Genomic DNA, 16,221 nt, shown 5'->3' with positions numbered 1-16,221 from the left:
TCCATCCAAGCCCACCGTTAGCATATATTGTCCGCTTTAGCCCGTTACATATCGCCGTCAGCCTCACGATTTTAAAACGCATATTCTAAGGACAGATTTCCACACACTTACGAGGAATGTTTTGTTCCACTCTCCAACTAATGTGGGATCTCACAATGAAACCTCTCCCTACTAATGCTTTTTAAAAACGTGAGGTTGATGGTGATACGTAACGGGTTAAAACGAACAATATTTGTTAGTGGTGAGCTTGAGTTGTTACAGACTCGAACAACTCAAATAAAGTCCACAACTCACTCCAAAGTTGGGTTTGAGTTGTCAGATTATTCTTTCTTTTTTTTAATTATTTAAATTTCTTATTTATTTAGTGACATATTACATTAATATATTATTGAAAATAAAAAGAATAATTAAATTAGACATAAATATGCGTAAGGGGCAAGAAGAGGAAGAAAATAATAAATAACATCACGTTTAAATGGATAAAAAAGGGAAGTACTAAAGAAAAAAAGTATAAATAAAAAGCTCGGACTCGCCTTTAAGAAACGTGACAGCTAACTACCGCATTCACAGCCCCAACCCCCTCGCCCTTGTCTTAATCCCACACTAATTTTAATTATAATAATTAAATTAAATCAACTAATTTCTTATTTGCATAAATTCAATATTCGTCAGAGCTTCTTCTTCTTCTTCTTCTTCTTCTTCTTCTTCTTCTTCTTCCTCCTCTACAAAAAGCTTATTCTTCGGTTCTGCAAAATTCTTCCATTCCAACTCTCCACCGAGTTTCTGCTTTTCTCTGGCTTCATTTTTGTATCTGTCTACTTGTGAATTGAGGCTTGCGTTCAAGCAAACGGCAATGGGCTGTGTTGGATCGTCGCAGACCAACGGAGATGGTGAGGTTCACTTCGCTTCTGTGATTCTTTCTTTGATTATTGGAGATTTTTTGTTCTATGTTTGCCTGCTGTGTTGGCTATGAGGAATATAGATGATAATCAATGCAAGTTGATTTGTTGGGAGAGCGGGAGTGTTGGTCTTCTGGTATTGAATTTGTTCGGAATGGATTGGATTGGTCTTGATTTTCTTTGTTTGTTGCGTCTGTTTTCTTGATTTTCATTCTGTGGTTATCGCGTTGCTCGATTGTGTGCGTTTGTTTGTTTTGAGACTATGACAGTGGTTCGAAGCCTCGAGATTCTTTAACTTTACTTGCATTAATTAGGATAATGAATTTTCAATTTAGATAATTGAGTTAAATTGTGGAAATAATTTCATCCTTCATTTATTTTGAGAATGATGGATTTTTTTTTAAAAGGTTGATTAGAATTACTGCTGGCGTATTTATTGACATTTGCTGCTGGTGATTCAACTAGTGATTCTACTAGTGATTCTTTCAGTTTCGGATCAATGAAGTCATCATGAATTGCATTCAAAATCTTGGCATATTTGTGTCTAAAGAATAGTTTCGCATTCAAAGAATTTGTTTAGATTAAAAGTGGAGTTGTGGTATTAGAACATTACGACTAAAATTTCAGCAACTAACATATGAATGGACGGTATCTAATATTTCTACTTTATACTGCAATCAAAACGAAAAATTTGTAGAAGCTCTGTTACAACATGCTAGTTTGCGGGATGACAATTGTCTTTTGACTCTTTTCTAATCTGCAAAATGGCTAAGGTATCGCTGTACATGAATTCCTCCCTTCCCCGATCTCTATTCTCATAACAAATTCTGAAAAATAACAGGAATTGCTGAATTCTTGTATAATAGGAAGAAAACACTTCTGAGGATACTGAAACGGAAAGAAAGCACTTAAAGAAAGTAGAGAAAATGAAAGAAAAAATAGGAAAATTTTAGGACGAAGCTTCCTAATTCTCCTTGTGTTGTTGAAGTACTGAAGGTTTAGGAATTTTATTTGAACTTTTCAAGGCTTCCCTTTGTTATCAGTGCTGCTACACTTGAACATGGTTTAGTTGGTTTGTACTTTATTCAAACCATTTGACATATGACTGAAACTGCTTCTTTGTGTAGGATCCACAAAGAAGATACGCAAGCCAAAACCTTGGAAGCATCCTCAGCCAATTACAAGGTCTCAGCTCACGCAGCTACGGGATGAGTTTTGGGACACTGCACCTCACTATGGCGGCCGAAATGGTAGTCCTGTCTCTAACATATTTGTGACAGTGTTAAAGTCTTCATGGTTTTTTAGAGGTTAGCTGATCAAAAGAATTACTGAGAGTTTAGCTAATTAGGAATAAGCCTTACAGATCATATCATTCATGATTTCTGATTTCAGAATCTACTTTCTTTCTCGATAAAAATGTAAAACTACGGATAGATGACCATCACATTCATGGAAAAGGGTGAATACTGTAGTTGCAGGGGATCCAATGAAGGTTGGGACGAATTATCTCTTGGATATGACAATGATGTCATTCACAGCTGTATGCACAATTATTGGACCTTTTTCCAATTTCTAGGATCCTACCATTTGTCTTCCCTGTTTCCTAATAAACTAAGTTCTCGGTTTGGGAGATAAGGTTTCCTATTTTTGTGCCGATTACAGATTGCCGTTACCAACATCCAAGAATTTCATTTCACATGTAGGCTTTTCCAATTATTTCATTTCGGTTTGTGCCCATTTCGAAGGGGGATGCTTCTGGGAAGAAATGTGCTTCAGAGAGTTCGTTAAAGTTTTTGGTCCAATTGATTTAGTTTTTTGTTTTATTACTTAGTTAACCAAAGTATTTTATGAATATTGGCTTTTAGTTCTTGAATGGATACATCTTTAGAATCAGTTTCAATTGTAAGCCAAGATTTCTTTTGAGGACTCTCTGTGAGAGCTTAGGTTACACCAAAATGATTTTCTTTTTTCTTATGCTTAGAGTACTCATTATGTGATTTTACCTAGGATTATGGAACTTGATTAACTATAGAAACTTGTGTCTGGACTTGATCTTTTGTTGGTTTATGTTTTGGGCCGGCTTCTTGTTATTTTGTTTTCTTTCTTCGTGTTTCTTTTCCCTTTTCTTGTGCCTTTTAGTGGCCTTTAGTATTTTCGTAAAAAAGCTTCCTGAAAGCCCATTGATAATCGCCACAAAATTTTGAAATGGCCTGCCTCATTCGAATTTCTCTTCGCTCATAATGTATCTTGCAATCCGTTATTGATTTGAGCTAAGAGGCATTAGATATTATTTCTCTCCAACCTTCACCTTTCACTTCCCCCGACTGATTTTTCCCCATTGCATACTAGATTGAAAGCAATGCTATTTGTAGCTCAAGGTCAAACTCTTTTGGCCCGAACTTTGTCCTGGACTACATTCTTGCTGTTTGATGCAAACTTTAACCTTTATGAAGGTTTCTGATACACATCAATATTTTCTGTTAATTTTCACTATCTTATTAAATGCCTTTTTCCAAGAGAAAACAACTTGATCTTAGTTGCCAATTGAAACGTTAGATCCCCAGGTATATGGTTGTTGGAAATAGCCAAATAAAGTGTCAGTTCCAAAGATCCTACAATCTTCTACTGGTCAATCCTCCAACGTATCTCCCCAAGATATAGAGTGAGGGTATCTCTTTGGAATCCCGAACAAATATGGAAATGATGTAGGATTTTGTACCAAAATCACAATTCACAAGAGAAAAAGATGATTGACTAATTCACAGGCCCTGCAATAAAGAGAACACTAATATAATGAGAGGGCACCATTATTTAGTTTTCTGAAAGTCAATGTATGAAAAGGATCAGAAGGCAGGCTTCTAATCGAGAAAATTAGGGAGGATCAAAGACAAATCATGAGAAACATGAATAATAAAGACAGCCAAGTGTTTCTTCTTTGATTTTAAATTGGCGTCTATATGTAACTCACCTATTGGTGTTTGAATTTTTTACTCCGTTATTTCATTCATCAATTAAATTTGTCTCTTCTCTAGAAAAAGACTTACCCAAACAACCGTGATTTGAAAATTGTGTTCAAAGACATTGAAAGGTTTGGACTTCTAAGATGAGTTAGAAGTGAGCACAATTTCTAAAATAGCATTCTAGAACTTCCAATTCATCTAAAAGTATTTCAATGTCTCTCAGAAGAAAGGAAGATCAAGCCTCTCCAGTCTCTATCTTCTTTTATTTTATTTCCATCCTTGGGCTACTACACGCCCTTCAAGTCTTCAACATTGACCTCACCTTTCTTATACATTACTTTGTCCTTCACGGCCTGCTTACTAAAATTTACTAACAATTTTCGTTGATATCAGAGATTTGGGATGCACTACGAGCAGCTGCTGAAGCAGAGCTATCTCTAGCGCAAGCAATCATAGACAGTGCTGGGGTCATCGTTCAAAATGCAGATTTAACAGTTTGTTACGATGAGAGAGGTCCATACCATTGCTTCATTAAAGAAATTATGATATGTTATTTTAGTTTAACCATCAATATCATTTTTATCATTGCCCAATCTTATTGCAGGTGCCAAATATGAACTGCCCAAATATGTTTTGAGTGAACCAACCAATTTGATTCGTGACAGTTCATAAAGAGGTAACTATGGTTTCCTTTTCTTTTTAGTTCAACTATATGTAGGGTGAAAATTCAAATCTCTCACATATTGGTTGAGGTTATAATACCTTAACTATTATGTTCAAATTGACTACTTTTCCTCAAGTTGAAATGCAATATGTATTGTATATAAATTGCAAAGGTTTAAGTCTTATTTTGGTCTCAAATGGCTTGGGCAGAAATTAATTATTTGTCATGAACATTAACTTTTTGTTAATATAAATGCAATAATTTCCTCATTTTCTTTCATCTTCTACAGAGCTGATCGATTTAATGCATTCATTGCGATCTCTTGGGTTCCATTAACTTCCTGTAAGATGCTTTTCTCAAAATGGTCAAAGTGCAACATCCCTTTTCACATTTCTTGTACAAAAAAAAAAAACCCTTCTGCCAGTTTAGCAGTGTCTTAAATTACTTGATTACTTGTATAAATAAAGATTCAATGAAAGACTCAGAGATTGAATGTCGTATAGAGCACAAAAAAAGAGCACAATAGTGTGAAGCACTGCTTTTTTCATTTTAAATGTGGTATGAGTTTGATTTTCAGCTTATCCAAGTTTTGTTTTTCTTTAATGATGTGTTCATTGTTATATTTTTAGTTTAAATCTCTGTTTTGTTCATTAATTTTCAATTGTTTTATTTAGCTTTTAAATACCTGTTTATGCTCTCCATTGGGTAGATTAAAGCATGTCATTGAAAACAACATTGAATGGCTTTCATAGTCATAAGTATCTGCAATCATTTTCATCAAAACTTTAATTTTTTTATTATTTTTTTTAAAGATTAACAGCCCCATGAACAATAACATTTGATTGACCCATAAGAGATGTCGAGAACTACTGAAAGATCTCTTGGAATCTAAAATTCAATCTCAAAATAGCTTAAAAACAAACCATTAATAGCAAAAACAATGAACCAAACTAAGTTAATTGAGAGAGAATCAAGAAGCATCTGAAGAGAAAGCTACAATTTTGGTATGCTTTGTTTGAAAAAGCATTAGAAAAAAAGCCCCAAGAGATGGGAAAGAGGACCCAAATGGTGTAGAAAGTGCTTGCAAAAATGCTTTTTCTCAGACATTTGTACAAAGAAAAGGCTGCTCTCTATGGATACAATTCATTGCCTTGCTTGGTTATTGAGCTGAGTTTGGATTTTGTTACTTTCACAATTAATCATTGTTGGTAGTAGAGTAGACAATCCATGTGACCCTAAAGTTCACTATTTTTTTTTTTAGAATCAAAATTCGTAAAATATACAATCTCATCGTCATCCAACCCGTCAATCATTCACCAGCAACTTTTAATATCGTTTTCAGTAATTTCACTCGTCTTTTAAAAGTCTCAACTTTCTTTTCAATTTTATACAAGTAAAATTTTACTAAATAATAGATTTTCGGCTCAAAGAGAATTTTTTTTATTATTTTTGTAATGATAGCATAATTTTTTTTTTGAATGCTTATAGTTTTGGAATAATAATAATAATTATTATTATTATCATTAAAAGGAATTGAAATGAGTAAAAAGGAAACAATAATAATAACCAATTTTACCGCCATATTTTTTGTTTGGTGAATGTGTTGAAATTCAGTAAGTTTGCATAATTTTTTTTTAAAATTAGGTAAATTTATCTCAACACATTTTAACATTATCTGTCTGAGGTGGCTTAATTTGGTTGTGAATATTTAATAAAATAGATATTAATTAAAATATAAAAAAAATTATTAGAGAAAAAAAACATTTATGTATTAAAAAGTGAAGCATATACTTGGAGTGTTAGGATAAGAATAGAAAATGTGGGAGAGTCAAAGTGTTGACCAGTCTTCCCTCAGCTTTTGCACGTGCTTTTGTTCTCCATCCTCTTCACTCGCTATCCCTTGGCGTGTGACTTCACGCACTCCCTTTTCTTTAAACTTTTCTTTCTCCATATTGTTAATTTTGTTTAAATTTCATTTTAATACTTTGATAGAATTATCCTTTTTTTTTTCATTTTTATTTTCATTTTCATTTTTGAACTTTAAGTCTATGTAATTACTATTAGATATAGCTTTATTTAATATAAAATTTTAATTTCCCGGACTAACAAATTTATTACAAATTAAAATTAATAAATTTATGTAAAATATTCTCATTTAAATAATTTGTAAAAAAAATTATACAAATTCATAAATTTAGGAGATTTTCCCCTACATCAAATAAAAAAAATTGAATTTTATCAATAAAAATTAAAAAGAAAAAAACATTTGTTTTATTAATGATTCAATTATTTCAAAATTGAAAGTAAATATATTAAATGATATTAATTTAGCTCATTCACTACATTTTTTACTAAAAGTTATATAATTTAAAATGAAATATATAAATAAATAAATAAATAAATAAAAGGAGTAGGGGGTGGGTGTGGGGCCCACAGATTAAAAGTCGTGCTAATTGGCGTGGTATGGGGTGGGGGGGTCACGTGAAAAAAGCAGACAAAGCAGAGCCAAACACCACCCGCGTCCCCATCAGTATGTACTGCTCCTTCATACACCCAATAATTATCCAACCCGACCCGACTTCCATTGTCTCTCTCTCACGTGGGCCGGACTCCGACACGTGTCACAATTGACAGAGACCGTTGAGAAACACCGCTCCCTACATCCGCCACGTGTCAAACTCCCCTTTGGTTCTTCTGTCATAGACAGTTATTCAACCCCCTCCCATTATTTTTTTTATATTTCTTTTCTATTTACCTATTTTCCACTCCCATTTTCACTAATTACATTATTAAACATTATTACTAAAATCCCATTTTTATAAAATGCTACTCTATTATAATTATAATTTTTTTGTTATTAAACTTTTAAATTAAATCAAAATTACACCAAATATTTATTTTTTCATCTAGCAATTTTTGCCGACCACACTCGATAACTCCTCCAAAGATCATTTTGACGATCTCCACCGGTGATCACCACTAATGATCCTTCTAGTAGTGGGTGGAAGTAGCTAGTCGATCGTACGTATAAATTTTTTATATATAAATTTAAACTTTATAAATGTGTAATAATAAAAAAGAGAGAAAAAAAAACATTTATGAGATTCTATAAAATAAAGATACATTTTTACAATAAAAATTTATTTTATTTACTTTCCGAAATAAAAAGTTTTAAAAGGCAAAGAAAAAAAAGAAAAAAGAAAGGGAGAGTAAAAAAAGTGAACGGAAAATGACGGAGTGATTTGTTGAAAAAGGGAAGAGTGGCAGAATGGTAAATAAAAGGGTAATATTGGTTAATAAAATGCCCTTCAGCTCATTTAGTTTCTGTTCTGTTCTGTTCTGTTCTTCGATCCCTTCCATTTTCATGGAAATGCTTCTCCTCTGATTTCCCGGGCTTTGTCAAAAAAGAAAAAACCTCACTTTCTTCCGCCGTCCACGGTGGTCCGATCTAAGATCCCATCGCCGTCGCCTATCCGGAGCCTCCGGCGGGTATCGGATTCGGATATCTCTCAGCTCTTCTTCTACTTCTTCGTTGTTTCTTGTCTGATTATTCAGCGGTTTGTACTTTTCTTTCAGCCCGATTCATTGGTTGTTTCAAAGCCTCACGGAATTCCGTTTCCTAAACTTTTGTCTTTCGTGTTCGATTTGAGTACTTCGAAGTTGCGGGAGACGTTTTTACCCTGTCAATTTATTCGTGTTTCGATCCTTGGACTCTAGCTGATTTCTGTTGAAAGATTTCTCTGTGTTGCTGTGAAGTTTTGTTTGTGATTATAATTGTATTATATTCATCTTGAGATAGACGGAGGCAATTCGAAAGAATTGCTTTCTGATCTATCTGTTGAAGCTGTGGGAACTTCAGGTTGTTGGTTGAGTTTGTTTGTGTGTGTGGAGTGGAAATGACGTCGGGGACGAGGCTACCAACATGGAGGGAGCGGGAGAACAACAAGAGAAGGGAGAGAAGGAGAAGAGCTATAGCGGCTAAGATCTTTGCTGGACTCAGGATGTATGGCAACTACAAGCTTCCCAAGCATTGCGATAACAATGAGGTGCTTAAAGCTCTCTGCAACGAGGCAGGATGGACCGTCGAACCTGATGGTACCACTTATCGTAAGGTAACTATGTTTCTTTTTATTGTTTGGGATTCATTCTGTTCACTTGAAGTCGATTCAATTTCGTTTGCATCTCTTTAATATTGATGAAAATAGTGATACCACTTTCTTTAGCTTTGAGTTGAAAGATACATTATTAACTTCGAATTAGTTGAGCCAATTGGACGGTCCTGTTTAGTTGTTCCAAGAATCCATGGCCATGGTTGAGAATTCCAATCGGGAAAATTGAAAATGGAGCATCAAGGTGTTTGAGTCTAGTATAAGTTCCATGTTCTAAAGGGCAGTCATCATCATTTTGAACAACCAGAGGAGCGTTGTATGGTATCCCTTTTTGACCCATTGCCCCTTTTGTGTTCCTTTTCTTCGTCGGCGTCAGGTTATCTAATTGCGGTGAGGGAGACGTTTTGATTTCTTTTTATCCCTTATACGCGTGAAGCACAAGATTCTTCATGCTTCTTTTTAGGCTCTCGATGCCTAATAATCTGAGGCCATTGGACTACGCAGATCTCGAGGAAGTGCCCTTCTTCATTTAATCATCATCATATGGATTTGTGATTTTCAGGACTTTTGGCTGGTATTTAGCCTGGTAACCGCTCTTCCTTTCTATGGTGGCAGATTTAGTCAGAGGGATCTTTCTCTTTTTTGCTTTTCTTTTCAATGGCAAGTTGGCGACACAAACAGTGCCTTTATCAGCTCTGTCTCTCTCCTTTCCTTTTGGAGTTGGCTCTACTCCTATGTCTTGTCACGGATTCCTTCTTTTATTGAATTTTGCATTTTCATTATTTTAGGTTCAGGAAGTAAAGTACCCGCTGACGTCCTATAACCTGTTGAATCGTTTTTGCATCTAACCTGCACTAGAGAAATTGGGGGAATATTGAAATCATACATGTTATGGCACGACACGAATTGTTTATAGCTTGATATATGTTGGGGTGAACTAGTATGGAAATAATCCCTTAGCTGATTGTTGCTTGATTTTCAGTGTTTGTTCTTCTTTTAAATTGTACTTAACTTGAGGATGATCTCAAGCGGCTATACATGCTAGATCATCCTATCCCATCATCATGGTATCATCTGTTTTAGTTTGTCCATACTCTATAATGTTCTCTCATCTATTTGCAGGGATGCAAACCAATTGAACGTATGGATGTGGTTGGCGGATCGGCATCCGCAAGTCTGTACGCATCTCACCAACCAAGTCCTTGTGCTTCATTCAATCCAAGCCCCGGTTCATCTTCTTTTCCAAGCCCAGCATCATCCTCATATGTCGCTAATATGAATGCTGATGGCAATTCACTAATCCCATGGCTCAAAAACCTTTCATCTTCATCATCTTCGGCATCCTCATCTAAACTTCCCAATCACTATATTCATGGAGGTTCCATCAGTGCACCTGTTACTCCTCCTCTGAGTTCCCCAACTGCTCGAACACCCCGACTGAGAGCCGACTGGGAGGACCAGTCTGTACTTCCGGGATGGAGTACACACTATAATTCCTCCCTGCCATCTTCTACTCCTCCAAGTCCTGGACGTCAGATTGTTCCCAATCCAGAATGGTTTGCTGGCCTTAGGATTCCTCAGGGTGGGCCCAATTCTCCAACATTTAGTCTTGTTTCTACTAACCCATTTGGTTTCAAGGAAGCAGCAATGAATGGTGGAGGAGGATCTCGCATGTGGACCCCTGGTCAAAGTGGGACCTGCTCCCCTGCCATTGCAGCAGGCTCCGATCACACCGCAGATATTCCAATGTCAGAAGTGATCTCTGATGAGTTCGCATTTGGAAGCAATGCCGCAGGAATTGTGAAGGCATGGGAAGGAGAACGGATTCATGAAGAATGTGGTTCAGATGACCTAGAGCTGACTCTTGGGAACTCAAGGACCAGGTTTGTTCATACCAATCAACTTTCAAAACTCCATTTACTTTAGAAACTGCTTCTCTTTGCTTACTTCACAACCCATTTCTTTAAAGGTAACGTGATGGGGATAGCACATATTACGAAATAGTTACCTGCAAATCCTGGGTGAGAGAACTGTGACATTGGGATCATGATCAAGGTGAGCGTGACTGGCTCTGCTCCCTTCCACCATCACCATTATTATTCTTTTTTCAAATTTTAATTTTCCCTCGTTAAGTCATATATACAGATGTTCAAGTGGTTCAAAGCCCTTTACTTTTCGAAACTGAGATTCTACTGTTAGTGTCGTATATGCATGAGTTGCTTTGTCTTCAATCTTTGGCTCATAAGTCATAGATAAAATGCTGAATGAGCTGTGATAATCCATAAGCAACAGTGGCTGAACTTTTATGGATATCCAGAGAGTGCAACTTTTTGTTTCTTCAATGATGTCATTGTTGTTATCATTCTTTGTCCTGCACCAGTTTAAACACCTTCAACAATTTCTCAGCCTTTAGTTTGTTCCATCATTCTGAATTTGAAACTCTTGTGCTTACCCTTTTAAGTTCAAATTGTACGCATTTTTTAGACCTTAAATTTTGTAATGTTCAGATTTAAGTTATAAATTTAGTCGGCTGTATATAACTTTCTGAACTTTAAAAAATGTTTAATATATAGATTTCTGAACTTTTATTTTTGTGTCTACCATATGAACTTTTATGTCCGAAATCTGAAAAATTTTATGGCACTATCTTTCAATACAAAAAAAATTTAGGGACTAAATCAAAATATTTAATAGCTGAGGGGCTGAAACATAAAAGAAAAGTAGGCTTGGAGAGACAGAATTTGGGGCTTCTGTAGGCATAGAGAATGGAATAAGGGCATTGGGAAGTCGCTCTCAATCTCAATTATAATGTTACGCTTTTGTTGATCACACTCCATAGACCATGGCCTCTTCCTTATCTTCTTCAATCCAAACACTATTCATATGCACTTCAATTATTTGATATACAAAACTTCAGCTCTTTGACAGCCATGTCTTCGTTCATCATCATTGTTCTTAGTGCTTTGTATCATTGAAAAAACGGTTGAATCATTATAAATATACACACACATAGCAAGAATCTTTTGATTCTTAATTGAAGCATTAAAAATGTATAAAAAAAATTCTTAAGCTAAACCCAATCCCTATCGTGACTATTTTATGACTTGTATAGCAATCGCTGGTGTCGCAGAAAATACTCTTGATCTTACCTTAAAAAAAAAGTTCGAAAGAGATTGAGTATTAGACAAATGCAAACACATACAAACATGTCTTTTCTTAATGGGACTTAAAATCAAGGCCTTGAACTTCGTTTCACTTCATTTCTTATGCTCGAGATGTGCATCAATTTCATGCACATAGTTCCATGTACCCTTTTTTACACACAGAACCACTAGACCCACAATACTTTCATGCTCCTTGGACTTTACAAGGTATCTCACTTTATATTTAAGTAGTATCACTTTTATAAGTCTTCGGCCTCTAATGAGTTATAGAAAGGGAAAAAAAAAAAAAGTTTGAAGGTATAGTTATGAATTTTGAAAATCTATGGTCATGGTTATTTTTTTTAGATAAACTCGAAAGTTTGGGAGTATATTTATTAATTTAAAGTATAAAAAGGGTAAGAATGATCAGATTTTCCAATATAATTCAATTTGTTTACAGTTCATTTCATCTCATTTGTTCTGCCAAAAGACAGCTGAGATCCAACATGGTATGCAGTATGCACACACAAGTATGTTGCCAAAAAAATATAACCAATTTGAGAGAGCATTTCCTTTCATTTGTACAAAGAATCAAATGACTTAAATAACACAGAGCCTGCAATGAAAGAAGTAAATATAAATATGGTGTTCCATGAATTACTTATCTGACGGTTTGAGACCATCAACACGACGATGATTTTGGATGGGATCACTGGATGCAGAATGGTAGAGATTCTTGTCATTGCTGTCAATGGATACTGCGGATTCCGTACATGGCCCATCCATTAACATGCTTTTCTGAGCCTCAGCAACTTCTTCCGAAAATGTTGAGCTTGAAATCTGCGATCTGCTATCGTGTGAGAGCTTCTCAAACGCTTTAAACCTTGGATCTTGGCCTGATGCAGTGCGCTTGATGATGGGTGCTTGGACTGGAATGTTGCCTTCAAGCATACTCACCACAGACGACATGGTTGGCCTCAGAGTGGGAGATGGGTTGGTGCATAACAGAGCTATGTTCAGCATCCTCATTGCTTCCTCTGATGAGTACTTTGAACCAAGGTCTGGATCTACCAGTTCTAGAAGGTTACCCTGTTCTTCCAGTACATAGGCCTTCAAGTACCAAACACAAAACAAAATCATTCATTATCTCATGCCCTCTATCGAACAAGGACTAGAAAATCAGAGAATGTGAAATGAAAATATGATTAAGTAGTGAGTGGGCAAATACCCAATCAAGAAGATAGACGAACTCTTCCTTCGGTCTGTAATTTGTGTTACTTTTTCCACTGACTATCTCTAAAGCAACGACTCCAAAGCTGTAAACATCTGCCTTGTCTGTCAAGTATCCTCTCATTGCATACTCGGGTGCCATATAACCGCTGAAGACAAACAAAAAACCAAAGCACAAATATTAATGGTGTCATATGAGAAACTAGTACCATCAGTTCTTGAATGTTTAAGAATGATAACTAGGTTAACTTCACCGGTTACACACATCTATAAAGTTTGGAGTTCCACGTTGGCTAATTTAGAGAATAATCATGAATTTATAAGTAAGAAATACATCTTCAGTATGTGGCCTTTTGGAAAAGTCTAAAGCAAATACCATTATGGAGATCTATTATTCTTGACGTGCACATGTGCATATAGAAAGAGAGAGAGAAAGAGTACATGGTTCCAGCAATTCGTGTGCTGATGTGGGTGTTCTCCTCTTCATCAAGCTTAGCCAAACCAAAGTCAGAAATCTTGGCAGTGAGATCTTTGTCGAGCAGCACATTTGTGGCCTTGATGTCTCTATGAACAATTTTCAACCTTGATTCTTCATGAAGGTAAGCTAACCCCCTAGCTATCTCCAAGCATATCTTCTTCCTTGTTCGCCAGTCAAGATGTAGCCTTTGTTCCTCCCGACCTTAAGTACAACAAAAAGAAGCAAGCGAGACAAGATTTAGTTGGTCATACCAATCTCAAAGAGTCAGTTCACAAAACCAAAGATGCCACTCATGCTATTACCGAAAAGCGCACGGGCAAGACTATTATTTTCCATGTATTCATATACTAGCAACAATTGATTTCCCTCAACACAGCAGCCAAAGAGCTTAACTAGGTTTGGGTGTTGCAATGCAGATATCATCCCAATCTCAGTGACAAACTCACGGCTACCTTGCTTCGATTTCGAGGAGAGTTGCTTTACAGCAATCAAAACGCCATCAGACAATACACCCTACCCTTGACCAAAGAAGAACATCTCAAGTTAAGAGTTTAGGGTTGTAACAAAATTTGCAACATATATTATCTTGTCGCATACAAAAGAACTGAAATGCTTTCAGTTACCTTATAGACAGGCCCAAATCCACCTTCGCCTATTTTACTTTTAGGATCAAAGTTGTTAGTGGCAGCTTTAATTTGTTTCAATGTAAAATGACCCGTTTGTAAATCTACGCCAGAAAGTTCTATAGCAAGGGAAAAAGAAGAAAATTTTCAATTTTTCTAGTACCTATAGCTGAAAGAAACACAAAATTTCAGTATAGTTAACACTAAACAACTTTACCATTAGCTGGGACTTCCTTCTTACAGATGTAACCTTTCATCCAAAGAAATACAACGACCAATATGATGAGTACTGCACATGAAGAAATTATAATGCCGGCCAGTGCTCCAGCTGATAGTCCTCCCTCGTCAATTTTAAAGTCTATAACAAAAATAATTATATCAATTAGAAGTGATTTTATAGAACATCTAAAAGAAGGGAAAGATCATGAAAAAGTGCAAAAAAGAACTTGCTTGGTGTAACTGTGATTGCAGAAATAAGGGGTCCATAAACTCCTCTGTCTGGCACTGCTGTGGTTCCTTTACCAGCCCAATATAGATGAATCTCAAGGGTACTGCCATTGACAGAAACATTTTTATCTTCCACTGTGAAGTTCTTACCAACACCCCCAGCTGCCTCCACAATATTGAAATTCTTTTTAACTAGTTTTCCCTGTAGAATGTAGTATGGCTGATGAACAACTGAAATTCTTAATCTATCTTCGTTCATATCTAAGCTAAATCGAGAAATTTTGAAAATAATAAGTTCACTGCAAAAATGAAATCCACACACTAGTAGACTGTATATTTTATCAGTGCTGTAAACTGGTTGAATACTCACTTGAATTGATATATCGAATATACGCTTTCCCAGGCTGCTAAAAGTTTGATCATTAGAGTACATAATTTCAGCAAAGTGGAGCTTCACATTGTAGCTTCCGCTCCGCAGGCAGAGACCATAATATTTGAGGGAGAGAGGGGAAAGACGGGCATTTTGGTTATAGCCAAGACCACTCACATTCAGGCCGAATTTATTTGTAGCCAAGTAGTCGGCATTTTCATCACCTAGAAAAACTCCTGTACTGCTATAAGCCCATTTTTCTGAAACAGAAAAGAAATTTGACTTGCCCTCTGTAGTTAAGTCCTCTTCATAATCATGCCCATCAGCCCTCAATCTGGTTCCTCCACAATTAATAAACAAGGAATGATCTGCATTTGCAATGAGAACAATAAAATGATCAAACACTCAAACTACGATCCATGACAGAACACTTGATCTGATCTTGATCTAGATCAAATAATTGAAGTATATATATATATATGATATGATGAATAGTGTTTGGATTGGAGAAGATAAGGGGGCCATGGTCCATTATCTAGATCTTGATCTGCTTACATTCAGCTTTTCCGGAGCATGGAAGGTCCTTCTTGAGGCACCAAGGAACTCTGCATGTTCAGAAATCCGATCAGTCATTTCACTCAAGTTTGACATGCAATCAAGAAAGGGAGAAAAAAAAACTATCTTATTTCTTACTGATGATTCGCTGTAGGTGGGTAACTGGCTACCAAGTTCCTGTAGTAAATAAAAGGTAACGCCATCATGTAATTTTAGGGGGGGAGATACTCATCAGAGTAGAAAATATTAATAACTTTTTTCCTTGCTTTCATTGGAGTACAGAAGCTTACACAGGTGACTGTTGGCAACTAGCAAGAGTAGACCCTGAAAATTTGTTGTAAGACAAATCTCTGCAACAATCCAACATATATATCATAAATAATAATCATGCTACGGTAATCCAAAGTTCTTCACTGCCCACTAGAATGTCAATATATGGGTCTATGGTATACTGACATGTTCTTTTTGCTCCTCAAGATCCAACCGGGCACTTCACCACTCAGTGAGTTGTTTGTCAGAAACCTGCATCAGTTAGGTTTTGATTCAATGCATTGTTGATTGTGGTGTACAGATAATATCATGAAACCAAAGTGGAAGTGTCCAATTATCCACTTACATGAAGTCTATCTTTCTCTTGATCAGATTCTGAAATGTCGCTGGAATTGGACCAGTTAAATGGTTGAAGCTTAGATCCCTATAAGAGAGCAAAAAAAAAAAAAAAAAAAAAAAAAAAAAAAAAAAAA

General features: G+C 35.9%; 3 protein-coding genes and 1 long non-coding RNA gene across 5 annotated transcripts in view; 3 read left to right on the top strand and 1 right to left on the bottom strand.

Moving 5' to 3' along the window:
* The first annotated feature begins 665 nt into the window (after positions 1-665).
* On the top strand, positions 666-4,935 carry LOC111447800 (ubiquitin domain-containing protein 1-like). The gene is made up of 5 exons (XM_023087148.1): positions 666-890; positions 2,027-2,149; positions 4,253-4,372; positions 4,464-4,535; positions 4,813-4,935. The coding sequence occupies exons 1-4, from the start codon at positions 854-856 to the stop codon at positions 4,529-4,531; spliced, it is 348 nt and encodes a 115-aa protein (XP_022942916.1). The 5' UTR covers positions 666-853; the 3' UTR covers positions 4,532-4,535; positions 4,813-4,935.
* A 2,920-nt stretch (positions 4,936-7,855) lies between these two features.
* On the top strand, positions 7,856-11,124 carry LOC111447796 (BES1/BZR1 homolog protein 4-like). 2 transcript variants are annotated; one of them, XR_002711321.1, is made up of 4 exons: positions 7,856-8,635; positions 9,755-10,515; positions 10,602-10,687; positions 10,925-11,124. XR_002711321.1 is itself a non-coding variant. In XM_023087140.1 (3 exons), the coding sequence occupies exons 1-3, from the start codon at positions 8,420-8,422 to the stop codon at positions 10,603-10,605; spliced, it is 981 nt and encodes a 326-aa protein (XP_022942908.1). In that variant the 5' UTR covers positions 7,856-8,419; the 3' UTR covers positions 10,606-11,039. The 2 variants fall into 2 exon arrangements, 1 of the variants encoding a protein (XP_022942908.1); XM_023087140.1 differs by having other exon boundaries at positions 10,602-11,039.
* A 1,064-nt stretch (positions 11,125-12,188) lies between these two features.
* Positions 12,189-16,221, bottom strand: part of LOC111447794 (probable LRR receptor-like serine/threonine-protein kinase At1g53430) — a 10,019-nt gene continuing 5,986 nt past the window's right edge. Inside the window, exons 12-24 of the mRNA XM_023087138.1 lie at positions 16,095-16,172; positions 15,935-16,000; positions 15,769-15,828; positions 15,617-15,655; positions 15,479-15,528; positions 14,924-15,291; positions 14,557-14,755; positions 14,324-14,464; positions 14,107-14,225; positions 13,786-13,996; positions 13,447-13,684; positions 13,004-13,154; positions 12,189-12,885 (exon numbers count right to left, since the gene is read on the bottom strand). Coding sequence (XP_022942906.1) covers positions 12,433-12,885; positions 13,004-13,154; positions 13,447-13,684; positions 13,786-13,996; positions 14,107-14,225; positions 14,324-14,464; positions 14,557-14,755; positions 14,924-15,291; positions 15,479-15,528; positions 15,617-15,655; positions 15,769-15,828; positions 15,935-16,000; positions 16,095-16,172 — 2,173 coding nt within the window. The 3' untranslated portion in view covers positions 12,189-12,432. The remainder of the gene's footprint in view (positions 12,886-13,003; positions 13,155-13,446; positions 13,685-13,785; positions 13,997-14,106; positions 14,226-14,323; positions 14,465-14,556; positions 14,756-14,923; positions 15,292-15,478; positions 15,529-15,616; positions 15,656-15,768; positions 15,829-15,934; positions 16,001-16,094; positions 16,173-16,221) is intronic.
* LOC111447801 overlaps positions 13,053-16,221 on the top strand; it is a 19,932-nt gene continuing 16,763 nt past the window's right edge. The window contains exon 1 of the long non-coding RNA XR_002711323.1: positions 13,053-13,194. This is a non-coding gene — a long non-coding RNA (uncharacterized LOC111447801). The remainder of the gene's footprint in view (positions 13,195-16,221) is intronic.

This window comes from Cucurbita moschata, unplaced genomic scaffold, assembly GCF_002738365.1.
Source record: "Cucurbita moschata cultivar Rifu unplaced genomic scaffold, Cmos_1.0 Cmo_Scf00009, whole genome shotgun sequence".
Classification (NCBI taxonomy): domain Eukaryota; kingdom Viridiplantae; phylum Streptophyta; class Magnoliopsida; order Cucurbitales; family Cucurbitaceae; genus Cucurbita; species Cucurbita moschata.
Note: the sequence above shows the minus strand (reverse complement) of the source record. Positions and strands in the feature narration are given on the sequence as shown.

What these genes read in the sequence shown, in the direction of transcription:
- LOC111447800 (XM_023087148.1), top strand. Translation starts at nt 854, where the DNA reads ATGGGCTGTGTTGGATCGTCGCAGACCAACGGAGATG. An exon ending in GTCGCAGACCAACGGAGATG is followed by an intron (nt 891 to 2,026) that starts GTGAGGTTCACT and finishes TTCTTTGTGTAG; the next exon opens with GATCCACAAAGAAGATACGC. An exon ending in TCACTATGGCGGCCGAAATG is followed by an intron (nt 2,150 to 4,252) that starts GTAGTCCTGTCT and finishes CGTTGATATCAG; the next exon opens with AGATTTGGGATGCACTACGA.
- LOC111447796 (XM_023087140.1), top strand. Translation starts at nt 8,420, where the DNA reads ATGACGTCGGGGACGAGGCTACCAACATGGAGGGAGCGGGAGAACAAC. An exon ending in ATGGTACCACTTATCGTAAG is followed by an intron (nt 8,636 to 9,754) that starts GTAACTATGTTT and finishes ATCTATTTGCAG; the next exon opens with GGATGCAAACCAATTGAACG.